General features: G+C 40.3%; 1 protein-coding gene across 1 annotated transcript; it reads left to right on the forward strand.

The window, feature by feature from the left end:
• The first annotated feature begins 223 nt into the window (after positions 1-223).
• Positions 224-9,648, forward strand: LOC134293717 (uncharacterized). Its single transcript, XM_062962101.1, has 2 exons — positions 224-7,537; positions 9,213-9,648. The coding sequence occupies exon 1, from the start codon at positions 5,785-5,787 to the stop codon at positions 7,279-7,281; it is 1,497 nt and encodes a 498-aa protein (XP_062818171.1). The 5' UTR covers positions 224-5,784; the 3' UTR covers positions 7,282-7,537; positions 9,213-9,648.
• Positions 9,649-13,489: the final 3,841 nt, after the last annotated feature.

Raw genomic sequence — 13,489 nt, forward strand, 5'->3', positions numbered from 1 at the left:
TTTAATAGGATGCCTGGGAGAATCTTAACCTAAATGCAGGCCTATGGGCTACAGCCTATTCTGCATAGCCAGGCATTGGGGGACCCCATATGATGAATTTGCAGCCTGGTAAAAGGAGATTTTTGTATTTATTAACTTATTACATTTATATCCCGCCCTCCTCTCCCCTTAAAAGGGGACTCAGAGCGGCTTACGAGTTATATTTACATATTTATTTATTTATTTATACAATATTTATATCCCGCTGTCTCCCCTTAAAGGGGACTCAGACGGCTTACGAGTTATATTTACATATTTATTTATTTATTACAATATTTATATCCCGCTGTCTCTCCCCTTAAAGGGGACTCAGGGCAGCTTAACAATAAAACGCATATATAAAAACCATACAGTGCAATATAAATCATCATTAACTTACATCAGTATTCATAAAACACATCATAAAATACAGATAGGTGTATTACATACACTGTATCATTAGCATTGCACAATATTAGCATTATATACTACATTGCATTATACCACTATACAGAAACATTATTAGCAATAATACATTTAATATATAATATGTAATTCATATTATATTGTATCATTGTTAGTATTATATTGCATTATTTATTTATTTGCTAGATGTAGAGTCATCTACATAAATAGGCCAGCGAATATTTATTTATTTATTTACAGCATTTTACCGGGCTGGCCTCGAACTCATGACCTCCTGGTCAGAGTGATTTGTTGATATTTATTATTCATTTACAGCATTTATATTCCGCCCTTCCTTCTCACCCCGAAGGGGACTCAGGGCGGATCACATGGCACATATAGGCAAACATTCAATGCCTTTTAACATAGAACAAAGACAAACAAACAGGCTCCGAGCGGGCCTCGAACTCGTGACTTCCTGGTCAGAGTGATTCATTGCAGTTAATTGCAGCTGGCTTGCTTTCCAGCCTGCGCTGTTGGATAATAAGGAGGCATTATGGAAAAGCCTATTAAACATCAAATTAGTTGATGATTTTACAAATTAAGCACCAAAACATCATTTGACAGAAAAAGTAGTTCAATATGCAGTAATGCTATGTAGTAATTACTGTATTTACGGATTTAGCACCAAAACATCACGACGCATTGAAAACATGGACTACAAAAATGCGTTGAATAATCCAGAATGTTGGATAAGAGAGTGTTGGATGATTATACAATATAAATTAGAATAGCATGTTATTGGGGGAGGAGCATCTTGGTTATTAGATGTTTTTATTAGTTATTGATATTAGTATAGATATGACATTGAGTATATATTATCCTAGCACAATGTTAATATTAGTTATTCATATTAGTCTCAATATGACATTAATAGAGTACATTATTATCCTAGCACAATGTTATTAGATGTTAATATTAGTTATTGATATTAGTCTCCATATGACATTAATAGAGTATATTATTATTCTAGCACAATGTTATTACATAGGACCATGTTGTTGCTAGGGGGAGGGCCCCCCCACTGATTGTATTATTAGTATTATGTTGTTGCTAGGGGGAGGGCCCCCCAACTGAGATCCCCTGTCATTAATGTGTCAGACCAGGCATTTCACTCCTACCTTTGCATCAGAAAGCAGGCTCCCTGTGCGCTAGGCCTTCCTTTGAGGAACACATTCACAGCTCCGCTTGAGTGTGGCATTGAGGCCCCACTCAGGGACGAGCGGGTCCTCCCTTTACCCTGGGCAGATCGTGGGGGGTGGGCGGATCTCCCTAGACGGGCAGGGGGTCGCGGCTGGCGGGACAGCGGGATATAAAAATATAAATATATATATTAAAACCCTTGCACCCAAGGAAACAACTCTGGGGACCCGAGCGGCTGCTCCCAGCTCACGTCACGGGCATTTTAAACATCTCGTAGCAGCTCAGATTAATACCTGAACTAACCGTAACCTGCTAACCCTACTAACCCATTTCTAACTAGAGCAGGAATTTTAAATAGGGCTGTTTTTGCCTGTTGGCAAGAACCAAGCTGGGAGGGGGCCTCCGGGCCTCGGGTGGGAAGAACCCTAACCCTGTCTCTGCCCTGCGCTGGGAGCGCCCCCCCTCGGGACCCCAGTGTTTGGTCCCCGCTCTCCCCCAATCCGACGGCCTAGAAAGCCCCTCCGCCATCCGCCCAGGGCCAACGGACAGCCCTCCCTCCCCGGCAGCTGCGTTCCTCATGCAACAGGGAGCCTGGTTCTGGATGCAAACGTGGGACCCCCTTAGGACCCCCTTTTCTCTGTGCAGGGACCCCCGCTCCCCATAAATAAATGCCTGGTGGAAGGGGATCCTAGTACAAAAAGCCACAGTTCCCAAGAGCCCCCAAAAGCGAGATGCTCCCTTGGTTCAGCCCTTCTGACACTTGTTTTCTCCCTTGTTCTATGTCTCCGGAATCGCCGAGGGAGGGGCTCCTCCTGGACAAGAGCCAAGGACGGACAGATGGATGGACGGACGGACGTAAGGAGATCCCAGAGAGCAGGACGCCTTGCCGTTCTGGCTGATGAGCTCGACCCCTTTCCAACAATGTCAGCGTTCCAGAATAAAACTCTTCCCAAAAAAAGGTGTTTTCTGGTTATTATTCAAACGTTTAATTTTTGACAGCCTTAAACATCTAGATTACAATACAGTTTGTGCTGCTGCCTTTTATAAACCTTGTTTTCTACAAATAAAGTCAAGAGAAACACTTTAAGTTTTGCACTGTGCTCAGACTCATTGTTCTGATATTCTGTCATATGGTTTTATTATTTATATCGTTTTTAATGTATGACTTTATTACATGTGACATGGGAGCGGGGTATAAAAATAAAGTATTATTATTAATAAACACAATTTTCTTGCACCCCAAGTACATCTGGCCATTGCCAGAGTATTTAACACTGCCTACATGGCACTAAAGTGTATTTATATGTTGATTGTTTCTATTGATTTTATGTAATGTTTGCTTTATTTGCATTGAATTTTTGTCTGGATGTATCTTGTATGCCGCTCATCTCCATAAATGAGCGGGATAGAAATGAGGTTAATAATTTTACGAATGTTTTAATGTAACTTGAATTTTAAATTGAGTTGAAATGTGATTGTAATTGTTTATAAGTGTTATCTATTTGTAAGCCACCATGAGTCTCCTCTTATTGGGTGAGAAGGTCTGGGAAGAAATACTGTCATAAATAAATAAAATATTCTGTGTCCAGGTTGCTTCATGGGTTGACTTCTCTGGCAGGATTAATCTGCAGAGCCTTTCCTGTGTGAAAGTTTACACAGGGACTACTAACAAGCATGGAGCAGGGAAGGCACTGCAGACACCTGCGCATGCGCGGCCTGCTCCCTAGTAGAAACGGCCCCGCCTACTACAGCCATCCTTTTCCCTTCTGCGGCTGCGCGGCCTGTTCCGTATTTGAGGGAACTTGGCCCCGCCCACTACAGGCACCCCTTTCCTTTCTGCGGCTGCGCGGCCTGTTCCATATTTGGGGGAACTTGGCCCCCACCCACTGCAGGCATTCCCTTCACTTCTGCGTCTGCGCGGCCTCCGTCACAGGGCGGCAAGATGGTTGCCCGCCCCGGTAAGTCGTTCGGGGCGGCCGATTCCACGGCGACCCGGCTCCGTCGAGGCCTCGTCGCCAAGACCCGGGAGGAGGAAGACAGCCGGGAGCGTGGCCTTCCAAACAACGTTCGCAGGCCAAGGCGCGGAAGGAATCCCAGGCAGGAAAACCCACTTCGGCCTTCGCTCCTGGTGTTTTGGACTCTTCCCCAACCCGTAGGCAGGCTGCTAGGCATTGTGGGAGTTTGAGTCCCAAACATACTATACTCATGTACTATATACACATATAATGATAATCCGATGTAATACAATTTAATAATTACATTAAATTACATTAATAGTGCAATGTCGTATAGTACAATATAATCTTATATTGTGCTGTACTAATATAATGTACATACATAATATTGATAATCTGATGTAATACAATTTAATAGTAATAATACACTATTATAATTGTATATATTACATGTAATGTTACTAATAACATTGCAATATAGTCCTATAGTACAATATAATAATATATAATGCTTGTATTGTACTGTACTAATATAATATATTGTATGTACAGTAGTCTCACTTATCCAACATAAACGGGCCGGCAGAACGTTGGATAATCGAATATGTTGGAAAGATTAAGGAAAAGCCTATTAAACATCAAAATAGGTTATGATTTTACAAATTCAGCACCAAGACATGTTATAGGTAGGAAGGCACCATCTGATCCCTCCTGAGAGATGGCCATTCATCCTCACTGTTATAATTAGTTCTATGGAGAAGTAAAGCTTTAGAGGCATAGAATCTTACATTTGGAAGGGATCCTGGAGGCCATCTAGTCCAACCCCAGTCTGCCAAGCTGGAAGGACACCATCAAAGCCCTCCCGACAGGTGAACATCCAGCCTGTCATAGAATTTTAGAGTTTGAAGGGGCCCCGAAGCCCATCGAGTCCAACCCCAGTCTGCCTGACTGGAAGGATACTATTAAAGCCCTCCTCACAGAAGGCCATCCAAAAAGCACTCTCTCCTTACGTTTCGCCCACATTACTGACAGGCATCCTCAGAGGTCGTGAGGTTTGTTGGAAACCAGGCAAGAGGGGTTTATTATCTATCTGTGGGATGATGTCCAGGGTGGGAGGAAGAAAGAACTCGTGCATGTTGGAGGCAAGCGTGAAGCATTCTCTCCTCATGTTTCGCCCACAACCATGGAAGACCGCCTCGGAGGTCCAATATTATTAAGGTAGAGTCTCACTTATCAAACATAAACGGGCCGGCAGAACGTTGGATAAGCGAATATGTTGGATAATAAGGAGGGATTGAGGAAAAGCCTATTAAACATAAAATTACATTATGATTTTACAAATTAAGCACCAAATCATCACGTTATACAACAAATTTGACAGAAAAATTACTTCAATATGCAGTAATACTATGTAGTAATTGTATTTATGAATTTAGCACCAAAACATTGAAAACATTGACTACAGAAGCATTGACTACTAAAAGGTCGAGTGCGTTGGATAATCCAGAATGTTGGGTAAGCAAATGTTGGATAAGTAAGACTACTGTATTCTGCGCCCAGGCTGGTACATCCAATGCTCCGCTATGTTCCTTTTCTGCATTACAGGGGTGCTCTTTACTTTTCATACCTCTATGTTGCTTTTCTGCATTGCAGGGGTGCTCTTTACTTTTCATACCTCTAGGTTGTCTTTCTGCCTTGCAGGGGCGCTCTTTACTTTTCATACCTCTATGTTCCATTTCTGCGTTGCAGGGGCGCTCTTTATTTTTCATACTTCTATGTTCCATTTCTTCAAAGCAGGGGCGCTCTTTACTTTTCATATCTCTATGTTCCTTTTCTGCATTGCAGGAGCGCTCTTCACTTTTCATACCTCTATGTTGCTTTTCTGCATTGCAGGGGCGCTCTTTCCTTTTCATATCTCTGTTGCTTTTCTGCATTGCAGAGGCGCTCTTTACTTTTCATACTTCTATGTTCCATTTTTGCATTGCAGGTGCGCTCTTTGCTTTTCATACCTCTATGTTCCATTTCTGCATTGCAGGGGCGCTCTTTGCTTTTCATATCTCTATGTTCCTTTTCTGCATTGCAGGAGCGCTCTTTACTTTTCATACCTCTATGTTGCTTTTCTGCATTGCAGGGGCGCTCTTTACTTTTCATATCTCTGTTGCTTTTCTGCATTGCAGAGGCGCTCTTTACTTTTCATACCTCTATGTTGCTTTTCTGCATTGCAGGGGCGCTCTTTACTTTTCATATCTCTGTTGCTTTTCTGCATTGCAGAGGCGCTCTTTACTTTTCATACTTCTATGTTCCATTTTTGCATTGCAGGTGCGCTCTTTGCTTTTCATACCTCTATGTTCCATTTCTGCATTGCAGGGGCGCTCTTTGCTTTTCATACCTCTATGTTCCATTTCTTCAAAGCAGGGGCGCTCTTTACTTTTCATATCTCTATGTTCCTTTTCTGCATTGCAGGAGCGCTCTTTACTTTTCATACTTCTATGTTCCATTTCTGCATTGCGGGGGTCTCTTTACTTTTCATACCTCTATGTTCCATTTCTGCATCGCAGGGGCTCTCTTTCCTTTTCATACCTCTAGGTTCCATTTCATCAAAGCAGGGGCGCTCTTTGCTTTTCATACCTCTATGTTCTATTTTCGCATTGCGGGAGCGCTCTTTACTTTTCATACCTCTATGTTCCATTTCCGCATTGCGGGGGCGCTCTTTGCTTTTCATACCTCTATGTTCCATTTCCGCATTGCGGGGGCGCTCTTTGCTTTTCATACCTCTATGTTCTATTTCCGCATAGCAGGAGCGCTCTTTACTTTTCATACCTCTATGTTCCATTTCCGCATTGCGAGGGCGCTCTTTGCTTTTCATACCTCTATGTTCCATTTCCGCATTGCGGGGGCCCTCTTTGCTTTTCATACCTCTATGTTCCATTTCCGCATTGCGAGGGCGCTCTTTGCTTTTCATACCTCTATGTTCCATTTCCGCATTGCGGGGGCCCTCTTTGCTTTTCATACCTCTATGTTCCATTTCCGCATTGCGAGGGCGCTCTTTGCTTTTCATACCTCTATGTTCCATTTCCGCATTGCGGGGGCCCTCTTCACTTTTCATACCTCTATGTTTACTTTCTGCATTGCAGGAGCGCTCTTTGCTTTTCATACCTCTATGTTCCATTTCCGCATTGAGGGGGCGCTCTTTACTTTTCATACGTCTATGTTTACTTTCTGCATTGCAGGAGCGCTCTTTAGTTTTCATACTTCTATGTTCACTTTCTGCATTGCAGGAGCGCTCTTTACTTTTCATACCTCTATGTTCTATTTCCGCATTGCGGGGGCGCTCTTTGCTTTTCATACCTCTATGTTCCATTTCCGCATTGAGGGGGCGCTCTTTACTTTTCATACCTCTATGTTCCATTTCCGCATTGCGGGGGCGCTCTTTGCTTTTCATACCTCTATGTTCCATTTCCGCATTGAGGGGGCGCTCTTTACTTTTCATACGTCTATGTTTACTTTCTGCATTGCAGGAGCGCTCTTTCCTTTTATACTTCTATGTTCCATTTCCGCATTGCGGGGTTCTCTTTACTTTTCTTACCTCTATGTTCACTTTCTGCATTGCAGGGGCGCTCTTTACTTGCTTGGGAGGTCCCGCCCCTTTCCCCTTCCTTCGCTCCCTCATTGGTCGAAGCGCGTCCTGGCAGATATGTAGTGCGGGGGCGTTTCCCATCGTAGCCGCAATAATACAAAATAAATAATTTTATAATATCAGAGATATATAGTATTCGAGCTTATTAATAATCGTTACGTATGATTATATTGTTTGAATATTATGTCCATGGATGTGTCAGGGTTGGCGACGGAAGGGACGGGTTGTGTGATGTACCTGCCGGGACTTGGGGGCGGGGCAAGGGGCGTGGCCTGGCGCGTGAGAGCCGGGGAAGGGAACAGCCAAGATGGCGGCCGGGGTGAGTGAGGCGAGCGAAGCGCCGCTGAGGAGAGCGTCAGGAAAAGGCCTTTAGATTATATTATAAATTGTGTTATTATTTCATATTATATTATTATCATACATATTATGTTACACCACGTTTATAATATATTATTTCTTTATTATTTCATATTATTATTATAGACATGATTTTGCATTATTATGTTGTTATTTTATATTATATTATTTTTATTATTTTGCATCCTTATATTATTTGGTTTTTATATTATTATCATTTTACATTATTATTATATTATATTATTTTGTTCTTATTTCATATTATATTTATTTCATATTTTATTATATTATTATTTTGCATCGTTATTATATTATTCTGTTATTTCATATTATTATAATACACAGTATTTTGCATTATTATGTTGTTATTATTTCATATTATTATACATATGATTTTGCATTATTATGTTATTTTATATTATATTGTTTTTATTTTTATTATTTTGCATCCTGATATTATTTGTTTTTTATATTATTATCATTTTACATTATTATGTTATATTATTTTGTTCTTATTTGATATTATATTTATTTCATTGTATTATATTATTATTTTGCATCATTATTATATTATTCTGTTATTTCATGTTATTATAATACACAGTATTTTGCATTATTGTTGTTATTTTATATTATTATTATATTACTATTATTTTGCATCCCTATATTATTTCGATCTTATATTAATTTATATTATTATTGTTTTTGATCATTATTATATTATTTTGTTCTTATTTCATATTATATTATATTATTATATTGCATCATTATTATATTATTCTGTTATTTCATATTATAATACACAGTATTTTGTATTATGTTGTTATTTTATTATTATTTTGCATCATTATTATATCATTATTATATTATATTATTTTACATCATTATTATACTATATTATTTATTATTTCATATTATTATTACACACATGATTTTGCATAATATTTGAAAGGCTTTTTCTGCCTACCTTTCTTCTAGCATATTATATTCTATTATATTTTCCCACCTCCCTTTCTTCCACATTATTATTATTATTATTATTATTATTATTATTAATGGCCTTTTCCGCCTGTCTTCCACCATATTATAATTATTATTAATCGCCATTTCCGCCAGCTTGTCTTTGACCATATTATATTATTGCTATTACTAATGGCTTTTTCTGCCTTTTTTCCACCATATTATTACTGGGTGATGATGATTATTATTATTCCACCATATTGTACTATTATTATCATTATTATTATTAATGGCCTTTTCCACTTGCCTTTCTTGCACCATATTATTATATTAACAACATTTTTATTATTAATGGCCTTTTCCGCCTGCCTTTTTTCCACATTATATTATTATTGTTGGCTTTTTCCGACTGCCTTTCTTCTACCATTTCGGATGAACGGATCTGAGCATATATATTTTTTAAAATGTATATACTGCAATTTTATATTGTATTTAATTGTTTTTAACTGATTTTATGTATTGTGGATTGTTTTTGTACAGGCACCTAATTGTGCCGGTGTTGTAAGCCTCCCTGAGTCCCTTCGGATGAGAAGGGCGGGATATAAATATTGGGAATAAATAAATATTATTGTTATTATTATTCTATTAAATCCCTTTTTTCTTGCCTCCTTGGGCAGCAGTGGCCCATGTACATGCTGGACTACGGCGGCCTCAATGTTCCGCTTCCGGGAGCCATGAATTATTCGGACCTCAGTTTCTGAACCAGAACCTCCGAACAAAACAAAACAAAAGAAATAATGAACGGTGTGTAATTTTCGTTTGTACAAAGTGTATATTATTCCAATATGTATTGATGCCTTTCAGTGTTTCCAATGATTTTTACACTATATTCCTGCCGCCAGGGCCTTTTTAAATAAAAAAAGGATAAGAAGGGTTGCCTTGCTCTGAAAAATCAAACCGTTTCCTGTTTTTTTTTTCTCTTTAAACGAACAAATACCGTTTTGTAATAAACAAAAATACAAAACAAGAGCCGGGCGAGCGAGCAAGGCTCAGTTGTAAATGCTCTTTTTAAATTGAATTATTATTAATAATAATAAAAGTGCTTTACAGTGATTATTTTGTTTCCGTGTGCGCGCAACCCAACAAAAGGCCCAACCCAGAACCCCGACCCCTTCCTTGGGTTCCGATCTGCTTTTGACGGTTGTAGGCAAACGGCGCCGGGGGAAAAAAAGGCTCATTTATGTCACTGGATTAGTCCGAATTAGTTGCACAAAGAGAACGCTTTTCGGACCACAACGCCCAGCATCCACAACTAAGGGTGTGTGACCCAAAAGACAGAAACTTTTTCCAAGTTCCAAAGAGGCCACAAGTGAATTTTCCCTCGTTTCTTCCGGCCAAAAATGGTCCCAAAAAGAAGAGCTGGAGACGGAGGGAAGGAAAGTCAGCTTGGTCAGAAATAACAACGTTCCAGTTTTCTATCCAAAACCCCGACTCTCTGAAATGTATTGGTTGGCCCAGGGTTTCACATCACATATAAAGTTACGGAAATATATGTATACATATATACATACATATAAATTGGCACTCTGGTTTCAGCTCTTTCGTATGTGTGCACACAGGTCCAGAGAGAACGTTTCAGGGCGTATCATTAGGAATGTCTTCCGGGAAGAACGCATGATTCAAAAGTAGTGGTTATTATGATAGGAAGTAAATAATAATAATAGACGCATTTGCGACGCTGCGGTGGATCCTTCAACTTCATCGCCAACACCATCTGAACACGGTAGACACACACACACACACACACACACATATATATATATATCGCTCTCTTGGCTTCACAATTGTCACACAACTCTGCTCACACTCAGTTGGTTCGCTTCCTTTCGCGATCGAAACATTGAATATTGATATTGTGATATCTACGGCATGGCGAGACCTTTCACTCTGACAATAGATATGGGTGAAACGTCAGGAGAGAATGCTTCTGGAACATGGCCAGACAGCCCGGAAAATGCACTACAACCCAGTGATTCTGGCCATGAAAGCCTTCAACAACACACTGGGAGATATAGTTCTCTTGTCCTTTCGCTTCCTCTGCCAAACGACATGCTATAGGACAATGCTGGCTCTTCAGCTAAGAAATGGAGATGAGCACCAACCCCCAGAATCGGACACGACTGGAATTAACGTCAGGGGAAAACCTTTACCTTTAACCTATATTGTATTTACATGTAATATTGATAATTATATTATAACGCAATACAATATAATACTAATAGTAATATAATAATAATTATTATATATTACATGTTTATTACTAAGAATAATACAGTATGATGGCATAGTGCTATATAGTAATATAGGAATGTGTTGTAGAAGTTCCATAGTGCATCACCCCCTATGAGAGAGCCATGGGACCACGGCAAACTGCAGATCCCGGAGGCCACAGCACCGGGCCACGGCAATGGGAAGGGGTGCCAAACCATCCCTACATTGCCCCGTCGCAGTGGGGTGAGTCAGTGGCATGATTGAGATGCCCTTGCAAAACTATAACTCCCAGTATTGCAGCCTTGAGCAATGGAGAAGCCTCTGTGCTGACACAATAATATTGATATTATTGCTCAAGGCTGCACTTCCCGATTGGGCCACGTGATGGCAGCAAAAGACTGCAGATGACAATCGCAAGGCAATATTGGGGAAAATATAACACTGAGGCTGCACTTCCCTAACTGACCATTTGATGGCAGCAGAGGGCCAATAATCACAATCCCAAGGCAAGTGCAATATTCCTCTGTCCACAGGAGGGCGACAAACGGAAAAGCCATAGGGTTTAATTGGAATATCATTGATCTTTCTTTGATCCAGGGCACTCTTAATTAATATTAATACTACTAATAATAATCTTGGGAGGTAGAGGTTTGCAAGGCCTTTCATCCCCTCTGCCCAAGAGCCCTGCCAAACTACAGCTCCCTCCATCCCATACAAACTCTGCAACAGCTCAATGCCATTGGAGCCTAGGAGATATACACCCCCCTTGCTTAGTTTTCCAATAAGAATAAAATAATAAGATTAAAATAATAATAAAACTTTATTTCTAGACTGCCCTCTCTCCCCAGAGGATGCCTGCCATAGATGTGGGCGAAACGTCAGGAGAGAATGCTTCTGGAACTTGGCCAGACAGCCCGGAAAATGCACTACAACCCAGTGATTCTGGCCATGAAAGCCTTCAACAACACACTGGGAGATATAGTTCTCTTGTCCTTTCGCTTCCTCTGCCAAACGACATGCTATAGGACCCTGGAAGGTCTAGTTTTACAAGGGTTCAAACCAGAGGTGCTGCTGCCATGCCAAACTGCAACTCCCAGGAGCCCACAACGTAGACAGTCATGGCTTTGGGTCAGGAAGTTGTTCTTTGCGGTCTAGGACCCACAGATTCCAATTCGACTCCTTCCAGTGATGAGGCTCCAGCATTCGTGGGTAGAAGAGGCGACAGGCAAAACTTCAACTCCCGGGATATTATTGTTGTTGTTGTTGTTGCTGCTGCTAGTAGCCGTAGTAACACTTGTAGCCTATGCCATCAGTTGGGGGGCCCTCCCCCCATCACCATCTGATGCTCTGGGGCCAATATACAACATAATATAGAATAATATATATATTGTCTATACATATAGTATTGATAATTATATTAGAATGTAATACAATGTAATACCAATAGTAATGTAATAATATTAATTATATATTACATGTGATATTACTAATAATAATACAGTATGATGTCTTAGTGCAATGTAGTAATATATAACGCTAATGTTGTTCTATGCTAATATATAATATATTGTACGTACATATAATTTGTAAGCCACTCTGAAAGCAGGAAGCCAATATGAATGGAAAAAAAACCAAAAAATTATGGGTTCGATGCAGTAAATAAAACTCAAGGCTGCACTTCTCGAATATGCCACGTGATGGCAGCAAAGGATTGCAGATGAGAATCTCAAGGCAATTTTGGGGGGAAATATAACACTGAGGCTGCAATTCCCTAACTGACCATTTGATGGCAGCAGAGGGCTAAGAATCAGAATCTGAAGTCAAGTGCAATATTCTTCTGTCCACAGGAGGGCGACAAACGGAAAGGCCATAAGGGTTTAATGGGGATCTCATTGATATTACTTTGAGCCATGGCTATCTTAAATAATACTAATACTACTAATAATAATCTAGGGAGTTAGAGGTTTGCAAGGCCTTTCGCCCCCTCTGCCCAAGAGTAATGGTGCCTTGCCAAACTACAACTCCCACCATCCCATACAACCTCTGCAACAGCTCAATGCTATGGGAACCTCAGTGATATAGTTCGCTAGGCCTTTCGCCTCCTCTGCCAAACTACCTGCTATAGGACCCAGGGAGGTCTAGTTTTACAAGGGCCCAAACCAGATAGTTCTGGTGCCATGCCAAACTGCACCTCCCAGGAGCCCTCAATGTAGACAGGCATGGCTTTGGGTCAGGAAGTTTCTCTTTGCTTGTAAAACTACTTTTGAAAACATGCCAATGTGAGTAGATCAATAGGTACCGCTCTGGCGGGAAGGTAACGGTGCTCCATGCAGTCATGTCTGTGGCCACATGCCCTTGGAGGTGTCTATGGACAATACTGGCTCTTCAGCTGAGAAATGGAGATGAGCACCAAACCTCAGAGTCGGTCACGAAAACCTTTACCTTTAACCTATATTGTATATACATATAATATTGATAATTATATTATAAAGTAATACAATATAATACAATATATTAATATATATTATAAATAATAATGCAGTGTGATGTTATAGTACAATATACTAACATATAATGCTAATGGTGTGCTTTGCTAATAATAAAATATATTGTACGTACATCTAATTTTAAGCCAGTCAGGGTCAGGGTCAGGGTCAGGGTCAGGGTCAGGGTCAGGGTCAGG

The sequence above is a fragment of the Anolis carolinensis genome, unplaced genomic scaffold, assembly GCF_035594765.1.
Source record: "Anolis carolinensis isolate JA03-04 unplaced genomic scaffold, rAnoCar3.1.pri scaffold_10, whole genome shotgun sequence".
Taxonomy (NCBI): Eukaryota; Metazoa; Chordata; class Lepidosauria; order Squamata; family Dactyloidae; genus Anolis; species Anolis carolinensis.

Excerpts from the sequence above, each read along its gene's own strand:
- LOC134293717 (XM_062962101.1), top strand. The coding sequence starts at position 5,785 with ATGTTGCTTTTCTGCATTGCAGGGGCGCTCTTTACTTTTCATATCTCT.